We start from the raw sequence: 17,473 nt of genomic DNA, 5'->3' as shown, positions 1-17,473 counted from the left end.
AGTCCAATTTTTTGCTTACTGATAAGGGTATTACTGATAAAGCTGATTTTGGAGGGTATGGATTCCTTTTGGGATTTTTTGGTTTTTTCGGGGGGTGGTTTGGGAAAATTTTTTGTTTCTTATATTTGGCTGCATCAGGTCTTAGTTGCGGCATATGGGATCTTTCCTTGTGGCTCTTCCTTGCGGCATGCAGGCTTCTCTAGTTGCAGCGTGCGGACTTCTCTCTAGTTGTGGTGCACAGTCTCAGTAGTTGCAGTGCGGGGGTTCAGTAGTTACAGAGCGTGGGCTTAGTTGCCCCATGGCATGTGGGATCTTAGTTCCCCGAACAGGGATCAAATCCACGTCCCCTGCATTGGAAGGCAGATTCTTAACCACCGGACCACCAAGGAAGTCCCATGGATTCCTCTTTGCAAACAAATGAAGCACTGAGGGAGAATCACAGTCATGCCCAGTCACAGGCAGCTCTGGACTCTCCCAGACTTCCTCATAAAAATGTAAATAATGAAGGAGCAGAGTAGAAGGGATGCTTTCTTTAATTCAGTTGGTTCCCAATAGAAACTAGGTAAATAGGTGGGCCATACAACCCCAGCTTCTAATAAGTCAGGTGACCCCATATTTATCCTATAATACGGTACTTTTGAGAGTGGAAGAAGATGGTATCAGCAATTACACCAGGACAATAGGTGTGCACCAGGGTGTGTGGTCTTCCCTCCACTTGGGTAGCAGGAGTGCAGGGGAGGAAGAAGGCCAGGTGCATCACGGAAGGAAGCATCATGAGTGAGTAAGAACTGCTTTCCCTCTTTGGTGGTTCATGTCAAAGCGGAAAGTGTTACCAAATTGGTAAACTAGACCCTGGCCGAGATCCCTTGTCTCAACCAAGGAGTTTCTTTTTCCACTCGGATTTGCACAGCCGATAACAAAACCGATGCTGAGACTGGAAGAGCACAAGTTTATTCAACTGCCAAAGAATGGAGAAGTGGGAACTTAGTTCACAAATCAACTTCGCAATCCAATTTGGGTGGAGACACCAGTGTACATGTCAGAAGGTTGAGGTGAAAGGGAGGGAATTAGAAAGGGAGGGAGGAATAGTCGTGAACTGGGGTATGGTTTGGACCTGGAACTGCTGCAACACTCCTTTTCAGTCCTTGTCAGGCTTTTTCGGTTGTTGTCATGTCAACCGTCAACTCTGTGTGTGTGTGTGTGTGTGTGTGTGTGTGTGTGTGTGACTTAGCTAATGCATTACAATGAGTGTGTAATGAGGCTCACAGTCTAACGGAAGTCAAATCTGCCCCCATCTTGGACTTAGTTGGTTTTAACCAGTTCTTGTTTTTCTCTTTGCAGCTTCCTCCTGAAATTTAGATAAGAGCAATTAGTTTCCATTCGAGGGAGGGGCAGGGGTATGATTCTGGGGCAACAGCCTTGGCAACAAATGGAAATTAAAGGGCCATGGGCGCTGCCTTCACAAGCTGAAGCCCTTGTGTGGACTTGGGAGCTCCCTTCTCTGTGACATCTAGGATTAGGGACGAGAAGGTAGGCTTTATTCTGAATGAGGCTAGTCTTGCTAGGGAGGGTGGGCTGCCTGAGGAGGAAGTCAGCTCCTCATTTATTCATTCACTTAGCAATTTATTAATAATTAATATACTTATTCAACATATATTTATTAGACACAGATACCGTGCTAGGGGCTGGGGATATAATGGTGAACTTGACAAACACTAATTCCCTGCAGTCAAGGACTTTATATTGCAAGGAGGGAAGGAAAGAAAGACAAGGGCAAATAAAGTCATTACAAATTGTGTGAAGGAAAAAATGGAAAACTGGAGATAGAAATTTCAGGAGGTAGAAGAAACAGCTTAATTCAGACATGGTGGTTAGGGAAGGCGTCTTGGGGATGTGACATATAAGGAGCTCCTTGTAGGAGCCAGAGAGGCAAAGAATGAGAATAAGCCAATACACGTAAAAGGGATGTACATGAGCATAGCATATGCAAAGGTCCTGGGGCTATAAAGGACTTGGCATGTTCAAAGAACTGACAGATTAGCATGACTGAATATGGCAATGGAGAGAGTGACCTGGAAGAAGGGTTGGGTCAGCAAGGGCCAGACCATCCAGGCAAACCTGTATACCATGGTTAAAAAATTTGCATTTCATTCTAATTGCAAATGGAGGCATCAAAGAAGTCTAAACATTGGAATGACATAGTTGAATTTCCGTTTATGGGGATAATCCTGGCTGGCTCAAAGAGAACTGATTTAATATATAGATGGAGGTCACCAGTCAGGAGGCAGATTTACAGGACTGGTGAGCTATGGTGGTCGCCAGATATGCAGTGGTGGGTGGCAGACAAGTGGGAGAGGGATAGGTGGATTTGAGGTGGTTTTTTTTGAATGATTCCATTTATATGGCAAATACAGAGAGAAAGGAAACAGATCAGTGGTTGACAGGAACTGGGGGGAGGGGCGATCAGGAATGACTGCCTCATGGGTTAGGGTTTGTTTTGGGAGCTCAGCAAAATGTTCTGGAATTAGTGGTGATGGTTGCATAACACTGTGAATGCATTAAAAGCCGCCGGATGGTATATTTTTAAGTGGTGCATTTATGTTATGTAAATTTTACCTCAATTTAAAATGAAATCACCTGGAGAGCTTGTTAAACCACAGTTGCTGGACTTCACCCCTGAGTTTTTCTGAGGCGGCAGGTCCGGGAGGAGTCTGAGCATTTGCATTTCTGGTAGGTTGCCGGTTGACGCTGAAGCTGGGACCACACTCTGAGGGGCTCTGATCCAGGCAGGTGTTGAGTGATGGAAGAATTCCTCCTTCGTGTGTAAATCAGCACATCAGGGCTGTATTGATCACCGTCCATGTTTCAAGTTTACTGCAGGTAATCCAGGGCTGAACTGATGTCCGCGGTGAAGAAAATGAGTTTTTTTAAATAACTGAACTTAGGGCTTCCCTGGTGGTGCAGTGGTTGAGAGTCCGCCTGCCGATGCAGGGGACACGGGTTCGCGCCCCGGTCCGGGAAGATCCCACATGCCGCGGAGCAGCTGGGCCCGTGAGCCATGGCCACTGAGCCTGCGCGTCCGGAGCCTGTGCTCCGCAACGGGAGAGGCGACAACAGTGAGAGTCCCTCGTACCGCAAAAATAAACAAAAACAAAAACAAAAAAAAATAAATAACTGAACTTTGTATCAGATCTAGTCTCTGCCATCCCCTAACTGAGAACTCTTAAACGAGTGCCTTCACCTCGTTTGCAAAATGGGAATAATATCTCACTAGGTTGTTTTAAAATGTAAATTAAAAAATAAGGAAGTATAAAAAAAAAAAAAAATAAGGAAGTATAGAGAAGAAGAAGATATTACTATGAGAAAGCACCCACCATATCATCTAGCTTAAAGCAGTTTCTCAATAGTTATTCCAAATGGACTTGAGATGTATTTTGAAGGTAGACTTCTTGGTGGATAGACTTGATGGGTTGGATGGTTGGATGTAGGTCTTTAGGGAAAAGAGGAATCAAGGATGACTCCTAGGTTTCTGTCTTGAGTAACCGAGATGGAAAGGACTGGGAGTCGGGATAGGCATATTGGGCAAGGATCAAGGGTGCTACTTAGGACATACTCAATTTGCAAGTTCTGAGACAATCCAAATTGGTAGCTGCCAATGCAAACCTGGAGCTCCAAGAAGAGCTCTGGGCCAGATCAAATTGTCAATATCCATTTGGAATTTAAATTCGTAACAAGTAAGATCATCCAGTGAAACAGTATAGAGGAAACAAGGACTCAAGGATGAGCCCTGAGGAACTTCAACCTTCAGAAGTCACATAAGGAGGAATCAGTAAAGGAGAGCGAGGTTGGGGAAAAACTAGGAGTGACTTGCTGCAGAACCCCTAGCACTGAGGGTAAGGATGAGGGGAGAGCAGCAGGCCATGTCCGATGCCAATTAAGGTGAGGACAGTGGAGTGTCCACTGGATTTGGCAACAGCGACATCATTGGTGATGCTCAAAAGAAAGGTTTTGGTGGAGAAGTCAAAAGTCAGAGGTCTTGACTTCAGAATGTTGTGAACAGCAAATGGCTTACTAGTAATCGGGGACTTACCAATTAAAGTAACAACGAGAGGTTATTCTTTGTACACTGATGAACAAAACTTTTTTTTTTAACTTAAAAGTAAGTTTTGGGCAGGGAGGAATGAACACATAATTGGGAGTATACATTGGAAAATCTACATCAAAGGACAGATTGTCAGTAGCAGTTGAAAATAAAGAATGTCCAGGGAATTACCTGGCCGTCCAGTGGTTAGGACTCCACACTTCCACTGCAGGGGGCATGGGTTTAATCCCTGATTGGGGAACTAAGATCCTGCATGCCACAAGGAGAGGCCAAAAATTTTAAAAAGAAAGAAAAAAGAAAATAAAGAATTTCTTTAATCTATGGTCAAGCAATTCACCAATCTATTCTAAAGAATGTCTTGTGTGTGTGCACAGGAGGCATATACTAGAACGTTCACTGACACATTGTAAAACAACAACAAAATATGGAAACAAACTAACTGTCCATCAATGAAGGGATGACTATTCAACCAATGGTAAAAATCATTCTATTGGAAACTGCAGCAGTTGAAAAGAATGAGATAGATCCCTCCATATAAGCATAAATAGCTATTTGAACATATTGTTGAGTGAAAAAAGTTGGAGGAATATAGGTATTGTATCATACCAATTAGGGAAACACACACACAGAACAACACCAAGTGTTTCCAATAGGTACATAGGAGTATGTAAATGCATAGGAAATGGACCAGGATGATGCCAACACATCAGTGGTTATCGTTGGGTTGGGGAGGGGGGGGAATTGGGATTTGGGGAAAGGATTTGGATTTGTCAGTTATGTTTTTACTTTTTTTTATTTACAGGAGAATGTAGCCATGTATTAATAACAGCTGAAATTTATATTTTTTAAAGTGGAAAGAGTGAATGGGTTGTGAGGAAAGTAGTTTATAAGCAGAGGCTGTGAGTTTCTCAAGGGGAGGAGAAGTAACTCTGGTCAACAAGACTCTGACCACCATAGAGCAGTGGGTAAGAGGACCAACTCCACCCTGAGGCTGCCTAGAGCAGCTGGGAGCTTAACCCTCTGCCTCATTCTCTTGGTTCTGTTGCAGATGACAGATCATCACAGTGGCCTAAGACTATGAGATCAGAGTTGAAGATCACAGTTTAGGCCCCAAAAGTTGAGGTGGGGAGTAGAAGGTACCTCTCATTTCTCTATTTCAGCTGCATCAAAAATAAGGGCACTGCTTTGATTTTTATTTTGTCATCAGTGTATTCTCTATGTGTTTGAATGTAGATGGGGACCGGGGGTAAGGGACTGTACCCCCCAAACCTTCAAAATTTAATGTCAGTTCCAGGAGGTTAGATATGTTTTTCTTCTTTGTTTACTACTGTATCCCCAGCATTTAGAACAGTGTAAGTGCTCAAAAAACATTTGCTAAATGATTGAAATTATCGGTCCTGACACTCCTCTTGAGAATTAACCCAAGTTCTGGTATTCGGGGTTCAAGCCACATGGTGAGTTTAGGGAAACCACTGCTGCTGGCTTTGACCTTGGGCAGTAAGTTACAGCTTTTATTATGGTCATGCTGCTATTATAGGCACAGATGAAGCTGATATTAATCAGAGCTTTAATCTGCAAAGATCTTCTAAATTGCACAGAAGTAGAGAACATCCCTGTGTAGGTTTTGGTCTTTTAATGGTGGAATTAGATATTGGGAGGTGGCACTCTATCAGCTGCACAATCTTTGTTATTAGGAATCTCATTTCTAGTTGCATCTTTGGCCAAGTAGAGAACCAATGAGGAATGATGTTATTATGACTTTTCACGTGACCTGTCCACTTATTCCTGGAGTCATTACCCAATCATACGGCTTAGAGTTGACTTTGGAGTATTTTCTTCATAATCAAGGTTCTTCTGCTTATAAATGACTCAAATGCTTATTGATCAGTTAATTGATAGTTTATTTTCTGCATATTTCTCTTCCCTTCTTCTTTCTCATTGATAACTAGTGTTGTTTTCTTGCCTCAAGGTCACATTAGATTATAAACAAAATTAAAATTCTCAACCTAAGTGAGAGACAAAAATTCTCAGTTGCAAGCTCACAGAGCCTATGAAATTTTCTCTTCCAAAGAATAAAAGAAACTGGAGATGAAGAAAGGGAAAAGCAAATATAGACACTGACCCAAATTGGAAAGGATGGGTGGGAGGGAGTAGGAATCTGAAATAGACTTGCATTTGGGGGTTCAGGTTGCTGAATGGAAGAGATTCAGGGGAAAGGCTATCCTTCAGCATAACAAGTATAACCCCATCTCTGCCAGTCTATGGATAACTCACCAGCCAAGAGCCCTGGATCTGAGTAAGGCCACCTTAACTCGAGCGTAAGAAAGCAACAACAGCATCAACATCTTGAATATTAGAGTATTTCAAAGGCTGGAGGAAAAAGTCATGGAAACCACTGTTTCAGAGACTGGAACAAAGGAAATAACACTGCTACAGCTCTCTTTTTCCATCTGTAGTGAGGGGATGTGAGCTCGAGGTCCTTCTACTCTGCCATTTTGTCCCTCCTCTCTTTCTCCATCTGTCTATCTTGGAATGATGAGAAGTGATCCCAGGGAACAAGAATGGGGACTGGGGAAGTTGAAGCAGGAAAATGAAGGAAGCCAACGCAAGGAGGTGTTCCAGAGCTCAGCACTCCCATGGGCGACTGTGACTCAATCCTGCTGGGACCCTCTGAGGAACCATGTGGAATGCATCTCAGAATTGTCCACTTCAGTGATGGAAGAGAGCAGCATTTCCCTACCCACTCCCATCCCCCGTTGGTGAAGGATTCCCAACCATTGCAAATCCCGATACACTTGCTCGCCATGTGCAAAGAAGGGCAAGGTTTCCTGAAGGAAGAGAGACTGACACGCTCACATTCATGTTCAGGGCATTGCAGTTACTTGCAATTTACACGTCACTGGTTAACTGGATACATAAATTATACTACAGGCTTTAACTAAAGTAATCCTCACAAAATGGACAACTGGCTTAAAAGCATGTCAATAAAGAAACTGTTGATTGAATGTTGTACTAGAGTCTAGAAAACATGAATAATAGCAAGAATATATCATAGCTGATGCCTGAAAAAAATGTAAACCACTATTAGTGATTCTTTGAAATACAGACTGATTTACATTTACTATGGTTAACGATTAATCTTAACCAAAGTATATACTGTGTGTCATATTTTTTTTTTTTTTTTTTTTTTTTTTTTTTTTTTCGCGGTCCTTTCTCTTCTGTGTCCTCTCCCCTCGCGGAGCACAGACTCCGGACGCACAGGCTCAGTGGCCATGGCTCACGGGTCCAGCCGCTCCGCGGCATGTGGGATCTTCCCGGACCGGGGCACGAACCCGTGTCCCCTGCATCGGCAGGCGGCCTCTCAACCACTGCGCCACCAGGGAAGCCCCTGTGTGTCAGATTATTAACTAATGATATTATGAGTTTATCATGATTATCAAGACATGTAAAATTTTTACTTCACATTCATCTTACCCTTTAGATTCCTCTTTTGGAGTGCATAATATTTATAATAAACATGCATAGAATTAATAATTAATATTCTTTTATTGATAGGGTTGTATGAACTAAACTGTTTGGAATTCACATCTCTAGGGTTGGCAGAAGGAATAGGAAGAGAGGCTACAAGAAGCATTGGGGATGTTGACTTAAGTGGACTTAACTAGGTGGATGGTGGGACAAGATCAAGAAAGAATCAAAAGTGACTCGTATGATGCTCAAGTGGGGGGGGCATGGTATATCTTGAGGATATCTAGAGGGTGTCCAGAGGATGAGATGGTTTTGGAGTGATGAGAATGAGGTAGACTGGATGGGCATCAGTGCATGGTGGTATCTTAAGATGACCCATTGTGTTTTCAAACAGAAGAATCTCTGACTGCTTGATCCAGCCACCTAGAGCCCAGGCCGGATTTAGTTTTCACCCTCTAAGTAGAAGTTAGTGTTTTCGGTTTTGCCCCTCTCCTTGGTGAGAGTGGCGGGCTGCCCACCATGGAGGAGGTAGCTATGAACCAGCCTGGGCAGGAGACTGACTGAAAGACGAAAGTGGAGACCTCCTCGATGCAGAAAAAGAGAAAGGGCTCCTGCCCTTTGAAGTTCCCACATAGGTTCACGATATTTTCCTCCTGGGGGTAGGATAGAGGCTTGTTAGAAAGGATTGCTGGAAGGCGGAAGCTAAACTAACTCAGCCCTGGGAGAGTCTCATTTCCCCAAAGGGAGGGGCAGAGGCCAGGGACACAGGCTGATGAAAGGGGAACACCAGCTTTGAAAATAGGCAACCCAGGGCTTCCCTGGTGCCGCAGCGGTTGCCGATGCAGGGGACACGGGTTCGTGCCCCGGTCCGGGAAGATCCCACATGCCGCGGAGCGGCTGGGCCCGTGAGCCATGGCCGCTGAGCCTGCGCGTCCGGAGCCTGTGCTCCGCAACGGGAGAGGCCACAACAGTGAGAGGCCCGGGTACCGCAAAAAAAAAAAAAAGAAAGAAATAGGCAATCCACTTGTTGCCAGTAGCTTGGCCTCACCCCAGGATCCCATCACACAAGGTGTTTCTGATTCCTTAAGGCAGCATGTCTTCCCGAGAACGGGCGGGGTGGGGCGGGGCGGAATTGTAAGCCTCTTTCATGGATGCACCCATCTGATGGTTCAGGCCAGTCTCACGAGATTCCCAGCCTCCAAGTGGGTTTATACATTACAGCTTCCGTCATAAGCAGAGGATTCACTTCAAAACTACAAATCTTACTTTCAGTACGGGGACCGTAAGTATGTCATCCACAAGACCTGATTAACAATCTCCCCTCTTGTCTCCACTGCCTTTGCTTAAGAGGAAGCATCCCAGCACCTAAGAGAATTTCTGGGAGGCAGTTAAAGAAGACTGAGAATGGAGAAGCCACCATGCTTTGGCCTTTCTGAAACACTTTCATGGGTGTATTCTCTGGCTGGCAGAGGATGCTCTGACATTTAAATGAGTGTTACAGCCATTCCAAAGGTCGCTTGTATTGATTTGGGAATCAGCCAGGTCAGCTGTCCTTCTTTACACTGAATACCCAGGATTGCAAACCTGTTACTTTTATTCAGTAACATGTTAAATGACATTGAAAGTTCATCTCATTGCGCTTCTCTCATTAGCTGTACAGCCGCTCACCTTAAGCTGCAAAGTAGGCTGGCCCTGGATTTCTGTACAGCAGAGACAGAGATTTTGCTCCTTGATTCCCAGGTAATATGGAGTACCTTTTCCATTACAGTAAAAGTCCGTGTCTGTACGTGCTGTTAAGGAAAGGAAACCCATTTCCTTTTTCTTCCTTAATATCAGAACTCCAGCTGTCACCAGGGTACATGACTTCCCCAAAATAAAAATAAATTTCCCACCACACTTACAGCTAACTTTGACCATATGCTTAAGGTGTAGCCCACGAGACAGGAGTGGAAGTGTTGTGTGAGATTTCTAAGAATGTTCTTTAAAAGTAGTTGACTCGGCCGGGAGGAGCTTTATTTCTTATACCCTGTGTCTTCATAATTAGATGATGGTGGAGGTGACCTTGAACTTGGTAAAGCAGAACACTAGACTCCTTGTATTCTGGTGGCATGATGAAGCCACCGTACTGGCCTTAACCTGCCTTCTCAGGCTTCTTTTCCTTGAGAAAGAAAGAAACTTCTACCTTATTTAAGTCCCAGTTTGGTGGATGTTCTGTCCCTATCAGTTGAATTTAATTCCCAACTAATTTAGTAGGTGATTCCCAAGAGCCTGGGTGTCCTGCATCTATCCTTCTGGGCAAGGGGCAGGGAATTTATCCATTCAACATTCTTTATTGAGTGTTCATTCAAGACAAGACCCTGGAGATCTGGGTGAGAACAGGAGAGACATCGTCATTATTGCCACGGAAAATGAGACTAAACCATGTAAGCAGAGAAATGACCAGAACCACAGTAAATGGCAACACCTGCTTTGGGGAAAGGGGCCAAGGCCTGGGACAGTAGAAGACAGACCAAACTGAGAAATAGGAACCAAGAAAGACTTCTCTGCTGAGGTGAACTTCAAACCAAGACCTTAAAGCTAAGAGGAAGCTAATATATGAAGAAATGGGAATCCAGTGGTGGAGGGGGTTGGATGAAAATGTTGACAGGGACAGGAAATGTAAAGATGCTTACGTGGAAAAGAGCTTGATAAGTTCAAGTCTCCGAAAGAAGACTGCTGTGCCTGAGATCTCCCCACTGCTCCCTTTCCCCCACCTCCCACCCCTAAAACACAAATAGATGGGAAGGATACTCTTCAATTAACATAGTAAGAAAATCACTCTTGGTGCTTTGTGATGACTGGATAGGAGGCTACACAAGTGAAGTGGGAGGAAGGGCAGTGAGGAAGTGATACAGTGATCAAGGTGAAAGATGATATGAACTCATAAATAGGCATATTTTGCACATAGACTCATCAGTGTCTGCTGATGGATTAAATGGAAATTGAGGAAAAGGAGGACTAAAGATGTCTCCTGTATTTCTGGCTCCACACTGGGTCCATGAACAGTTTGTGGAGTCAGATCCACAGTTCCACTTGGGATAGATGTAGTTAGAGATGTCTGAGAGGACATCAAAAGGACATGGGTAGGATTTTCAGAGGCGACGTCTGGGTTGGAAGCATGAATGCCAGAAGGTAGAGGCAAAACATCAATCCGACAGACCAGCTCTCAATCCCTTTAGAGGGGTGGTAGGATGATTGCAGGCTGAGGTCTGAAAATCCCCACCACTTGGAGATTTTATAGAGAAAGTGGAGTCAGAAAGGAGAATGCAAAGGAGGAGCCAGTGAACCACAGAGAATGTTCTTACCTAAGGAGAAGATGGAGAGCGTTCAAGAAAGAAAGAGTTATCAATTATGCTGACTGCTGCTGAGGAACCAGATGTGAGGACAGAGAAGTGGGTCTGGTGGCCTTAGAAAGAGAAGCTGGAGGGGAGTGGGCAAAGAGCAGTTCAGAAATTTTATTGTTTGATGTAAGCGTGAACAGGAGGGGAAATGGAGACGAGTTGTGTAACCAACTCTTCCATGACTATGGTTGTATGTAGAACAGTATATAGATTGCCACATAGGAAAGTAGAATGGTTGTAGAAATGAAATGTGCAAATCCAGAGGAGGTTTTTAGTATTAAGCTTGGAAATGTTATATTAGAGCATGTCTATCAGCAATAGAAAGAATCCAGTAGACAGACAAAGACGGGATATGCCAGGAAGAGAGGAATTCAATCAGACATTGAAGGAACAAACAAGAGAGGAAAGAAGCTGATTTGGATTAACTTTTTTTCATCTTTATTGAGGTATAATTGACATGTGATGGACTGATGGGAGGAAGGAATATTCCCCCATTATTAGAAGAAAGGACAGCAAATTAGAAAAGTGTAGGTATGATAATGGAAAGATGAAGGAGTTTAAATCTGAAGACAGAGGTTGCGATGGTTGGAAGAGAGAAACTCCAAGGAGAAGGTCAGCTACTAATTGAATGAATAATCCCTTCTTAACTAAGGACATTTTCTTTTGATAAGGAGAGCTGCCACTCCATCACACCCTCATTTCTGGGTACGGGTTTCCTTTATGTGAGGGAACCGTCTTGCCCTTTCTTGCCGTTCTTGAGGACACTGGAAACTGGTTCCCAGGCTAAGCCCCATCCCCAGTGGAGATGATGTCCCTTTAAGAGGCAACGCAGTGGCTTTGATTGTCACTCACCAGCTTTGACATTGCTGCCAAAAGGAACTGCTATTAACCGATTTCTTTTTAGGACCCACACCATCTGCTGAGAATCACAAATAAGACGGTAACTGGGAATTAGGTGTGCTGCCAGATGACGGAAAAGCACAAAATACACATGAGGTTATTATAAACTTCAGGACTCCTATTGCATCCTGGTAATAAAGGCTTTTGAATTCCTAGGGGGCATTTACTGCTCTGACAAAGAGTAACTATAGGAGAAAGGGAAGGAAATTAAGGCAGGGGCTGGTTTGTGAATCAAAGCATCTGAAAGGAGCTCCATGCATTCGTAGTCCAAGAGATTTTCAATATTCACCCTTTTTTCTAGGGTTATCAGTGACTTGTCTTTTTCCCTGACTGATAGTTTCTGGGTAGTAACAAAACCAAATATATCTAAATCAGGCATCAATATGTTGTTTGTTTCTCCTTTACCCTCTTTACCAAAATCAATAAGCAGTTCTAAATGCACATCATAAGAAAAGAGCTAAATAAGATTTTCAAACGCGGGTTTTGTGATCTGAGTATTTTAGCAAGAGCAAACACATTTACAACTTGAGAAAATGATAGGGGCCCTTGTACCCTCTTTCTTTGGAGAGCGTAGATGGAAGTATTTCCAAGCTGCTTTGTGATTCACCACCACTTACCCAGGGGACTAAACTCCATGTCGGCTTCAGGGCTTTCTGTGAAGAGGACAAAGTAGATCAGACGGTGGACAGGTTGTGGTCCGCAGTTGGTCTTGTGGGGGAAGAGGGAAGAAAAACATGTTATCCGTTTCTCTCCCCTCCCCCGGAATTCTGTGTAAAAAAATTTTCGAGAAAGCTGCCCTGAGATCCTATCTTATCAATAGATGCACGTTTGAGATTAAGGATGGGAAATCATGTTCCAGGGCCATAAAACCCCAGCTGGAAGCTCCCATCACTGTCGTGGCTGCAGTAGCCCTGGGATGCCCTCCATCTGTCACATCTGGGATTGTTAGGAGATTCCAGCGCATCAGCTCAACCACCTTCTAGTGCAGCGAGTCTCTGGATTCAGAGGAAGGAAGGAAGAAAGAACGTGTGCCTATCTCCCTTTAGCCCTCCATACAGCTGGTAAGCCACCAATTCTCCCGACTTCAAGCTTGAACATCCTAAATAATGGGCAGCTACCCTGTCTCTCTCACCCCCATCGTCCCCCATCCCTCATCCAAAGAGGCATCTCTAAGGATCCTGCACAAGGATATCCATGGGCCCCATGAGGTATTTTGACTGTTAGGGGACATCCACCTCTGGGCGTATGGTTAGGATCCCAGGACAGTTCCCCCAAAAGACCACAAACTCCCCACAATGAGAACCAGTTGTTCACATCCCTCTCTGCCTCAGGACCTGCTGTGCCTGATTCTATAGTCATCCCCAGAAAGGAAGTAAGCCTACATCATTGGAAGCAGTCCCAGCTCCTCTGACACCCTGTGTCTTGGACCAAGGCCCAGAGAGGCTCCTCAAGGTTGGACACAGAGCAGTGAAAGAAGGTTCCCCACACATGGTTCTGAACAGCAGGAGTTACCTTTGTCCAAAGAGATGCTCTTGTCCTTGAGTCCAATGTTCAAGCTCCACCTGTACCCAAGGGCCCGGTAAAGCTGTCCAGGACTCCCAGCCCTTTAAATGAGCAAGGAAGAAGGGTTATTTCCTGGCTCTTGGTGTGCCCACTTTGGCAAGAAAGCTAGTCCGGAACAGACGTCCTGTGAGCCTTCAGTGGGTGACTGGGAAGCAACAGTGGTGTGGCCGGGCTGGGGTCCTGGAGAAGCCAGAGCAGAGTAAATGCCAGGAAGCAGCGATGCGGAAATACAGAAAAGGCCAGGCGCTGAGTGAAGGAGAACTTCCTCTTGGACTGCTTGGAGGCAGAGGTGTGGCTCTCTTGATTCACTGACTTGTGTGACCCATAGCCTCATTCACCTCTGATTTGGGGCCATTCATTGTGCTCCTTTCAGTTTTGCATAACCAATATTGAGAGCTCGTTCTGTATCTGATAGAGATTTCCCTGATTCATCTTTTCATCCTCACAGCAACCCTTTGGGGGCCATTCCTCTTTATTTGTTATGGAAGAAAACAGTCCCTGAGAGATGACACAACTTACCCAAAGTCACATAGCTACTGAGAAATTTAGCTGAGTTAGAAGCCAAGTCTCGGGACTTCCCCGGTGGTCCAGGGGTTAGGACTCTGCACTTCCATTGCAGGGGGCGTGGCTTAGATCCCTGGTCGGGGAACTAAGATGGTGTATGTCGTGTGGCACAGCCAAAAAAATAAAAAGCCAAGTCTTTCTGTTCTTAACCACGATGTGGTATGTTTCCTTTAGGTCACGGTCTCCTGCACCGTGTGTTAACTGAAACACATAGGACACCTTGTGCTCAGTGGTGGATATTCAAAACTGCACTGTGTCCAAGGAGACTCACGTAGTAGGTGGAAACGTGGAGATCTCCTGGCTTCCTATCTCTGCATTAGGAATCAGACTCAGCCTCAACATTGGTGGTGAAAGGGAACCATTATCCTTGAAACCCTATTGTTGTTCAGGCCTAAGTGTTAAGAAAAAAAATCTACTCATTCTATGCCAAAATTTGCTTCCATGTAACTCACAACCACTGATCAGCGTTCTGTTCTCTGAAATCCACCACCGACTCTCTCCCTGGGAGTATTGCAATAACCCCTAAATGGTCTCCCTGCTTCTGTTGTTACCTCCTTAAAGTTCAACTTCCACCCAGCAGTGAGCAAGATCAAAGATGTCGATGTTGGGCTTCCCTGGTGGCGCAGCGGTTGAGAGTCCGCCTGCCGATGCAGGGGACACGGGTTCGTGCCCCGGTCCGGGAGGATCCCGCATGCCGCGGAGCGGCTGGGCCCGTGAGCCATGGCCGCTGAGCCTGCGCGTCCGGAGCCCGTGCTCTGCAACGGGAGAGGCCACAACAGAGAGAGGCCTGCGTACCGCAGGGGGAAAAAAAAAAAAAATGTTAAGGGTTAGACAACTGATGATGTACTTGAAAACATTTTTTTGATTTATTTTATTGAAGTATAGTTGATTTACAATGTGTTAATTTCTTCTATACAGCAAAGTGATTCAGTTATACATATATATGTGTATATATATGCATTATTTTTCATATTCTTTTCCATAGTATTTTATCACAGGGTATTGAATATAGTTCCCTGTGCTCTACAGTAGGACCTTGTTGTTTATCCATCCTATATATAAGCGTTTGCATCTAATCCCAACCTCCCACTCCATCCCTCCCCCACCCACCTTTTCCCTGGGCAACCACAAGTCTGTTCTCTATGTCTGTGAGTCTCTTTCTGGAAAACATTGTTTTTAAAAGACCATGAACACAGCCTGAGTTTTCCACATAGAAAAATAAAATTTGTCACCAGTCCTCTTAGCTCTGATCTCTCTACTTCTCAAAAGAAAATTTTCTCCTAAATATGGCCAGTGTTTTCCCAGGCCTCACCAGCTCCTAGGACGGGGTCACACCAACCATGATGACCCATCTATGAGCTGGCTTACACAAAGGTATGGGTAGGGAGTGGTTCACCACTGTAATGCTGAAAACTGGTCTTTTCTGTCCTCCCTGCCCCACTCCCACCCCACGCCCAAACCCTGCAGATGGTATGTGCCTCTTCCCCTGTAGCCTGGGAACGAGATTTGGTTACCAACCCATATGACAGGGGGAGATTTCCGAGCAGTAAGGGGAAAGTCCGTACATGGAACCCTGCCTCCTGATATCTCATGTACTCGCTCAATACTATTTTACCTCTTTAGGACGCAGCCCAGCTAATATGCAACCATGTGTTGTGATTCATAATAAGAAACATATATTTGGTCTTTGTCTCCGTTTCTGGCACGGAACTCCTAAAACCCTTGGAATGTCCTAGGTATGGAGAGCAATCATGGTGTCTTTGTTATGTTAAAGAGGTGATTTTGCTGGTTTCCAGGAAAACGAACTGTTTGATTAGAGGGTTTGGAACTTTCACAGTGCCACCCGCCCTTGACCTCCAGGGAGAGGAGAGAGGCTGGAGGCTGAAATCAGTTGCCAATGGCCAGTGATTTAATCAATCATACCCATGTAATGAAGCCAAAAGATGGGGTTTGGAGAAGTTCTGGGCTGGTGAACGTGTGGAGATCTTGAGAGAGTGGCACCCTCAGAGAGCAAGGGAGCTCCGCGCTCCGTCTCCATACCTTGCCATACGCATCTCTTTCATCTTAGGCCCAGCTCTAAACCTAGTAAGTTGGAATTTTGAGGGGAATGGGTTTAACTCACTAGGTCTAAATTCTGCCCAAACACCAGAGCTTTTCGTTTACACCCCAGGTGATTCTGCTATTGCTACAAGTTTGAGAAACCGGTGCACAGTACAGCTCAGCACTTATGGCATTGCATAATGATGCTTAGGTGGCCAGGGGTGTTCTGCCTGGGGTGGCTCAACCGCTGACACCCTGCTAGGTAAGTACAGCCCCAATTATGGGAGTGAGGTGGTTCGTATTTGCTGTCTTGCTCCGGGTAATTGTTGCTGATTTCTCCCACAGTGTTTCATAATATCCCAACTCCAGGAGACAGAAATTGAAAGACCCCAAATCAAGAATGCCTTTATTTCCAGTTCAAATACTCAAGGTCGGTGCCACCCTCCGCAAGTCACAGCCACGCCATGCACCTCCTTTTCCTCACCTATAAAATGGAAAGGCTAAAGGAGATGATGTCGTTAAGAAAAACTGTCCAATTCCTGGAAACGGGGTGGGGGGATAATTATGGTGTGCCTTTTATTTTTAATTGAAATAGAGTTGATTTATGTTTCAGGTATACAAGAAAGTGATTCAGTTATATATATATCAATATATCTATATGTATATAGATAGATAGATAGATATTCTTTTTCAGATTTTTTTCCATTATAGGTTATCACAAGATATTGAATATAGTCCTCTGTGTATACAGTAGGTCCTTGTTTTTTATCTATTTTATATAGAGTAGTGTGTATCAGTTAACCCCAAATTTCCAATTTATCCCTCCCACCTCTCCCCATTGGTAACCATGTTTCTTTTCTATGAGTCTATTTCTGTTTTGTAAATAAGTTCATTTGTATCATTTTTTTAGATTCAACATGTGATATCATATGATATTTGCCTTTAATCTCTATGTCCATCCATGCTGCTACAAATGGCATTATTTCATTCTTTTTTATAACGGAGTACTATTCCATTGTATATATAGACCACATCTTCTTTATCCATTCATCTGTCAGTGTACATCCATGATGCTTCCATGTCTTGGCTATTGTAAATAATGCTGCTATGAACATTGGGGTGCATGTTTCTTTCTGAATTAGAGTTTTCGTCTGTTCTGGATATATACCCAGGAGTGAGATTGCTGGATCATATGGTAACTCTATTTTTAGTTTTTTAAGGAACTCTCATACTGTTTTCCATAGAGGCTGCACCAATTTACATTCCCACCAACACTGTGTGTCTTTTCAAGGTCATACTAGACCATTATCTACCAGGCCCACTCAAGCATCATCTCACTCTCTACAAACACAACTTTATTTGATTTACTACTTACTGTTAACTTGTAGAAAATAAAGAGCATATGACTTTCGTCCAATAGAGATGTAAATGACATCAGTCTGATAGAAAAGATAAC

At 44.2% G+C, this 17,473-nt stretch overlaps 1 protein-coding gene across 1 annotated transcript; it reads right to left on the bottom strand.

Moving 5' to 3' along the window:
• Positions 1 to 7,629: 7,629 nt before the first annotated feature.
• IL36B (interleukin 36 beta) lies at positions 7,630 to 14,668 on the bottom strand. The gene is given in 4 exon segments (XM_027129073.1): positions 7,630 to 8,091; positions 8,094 to 8,223; positions 9,239 to 12,503; positions 13,363 to 14,668. Coding segments are annotated over 3 exon segments (459 nt in total). The 5' UTR covers positions 9,488 to 12,503; positions 13,363 to 14,668; the 3' UTR covers positions 7,630 to 8,011.
• Between the last annotated feature and the right edge of the window lie 2,805 nt (positions 14,669 to 17,473).

This window comes from Aethalodelphis obliquidens, unplaced genomic scaffold, assembly GCF_003676395.1.
Source record: "Aethalodelphis obliquidens isolate GAN/ISIS:26980383/991018 unplaced genomic scaffold, ASM367639v1 scaffold35, whole genome shotgun sequence".
Taxonomy (NCBI): Eukaryota; Metazoa; Chordata; class Mammalia; order Artiodactyla; family Delphinidae; genus Aethalodelphis; species Aethalodelphis obliquidens.
Note: the sequence above shows the minus strand (reverse complement) of the source record. Positions and strands in the feature narration are given on the sequence as shown.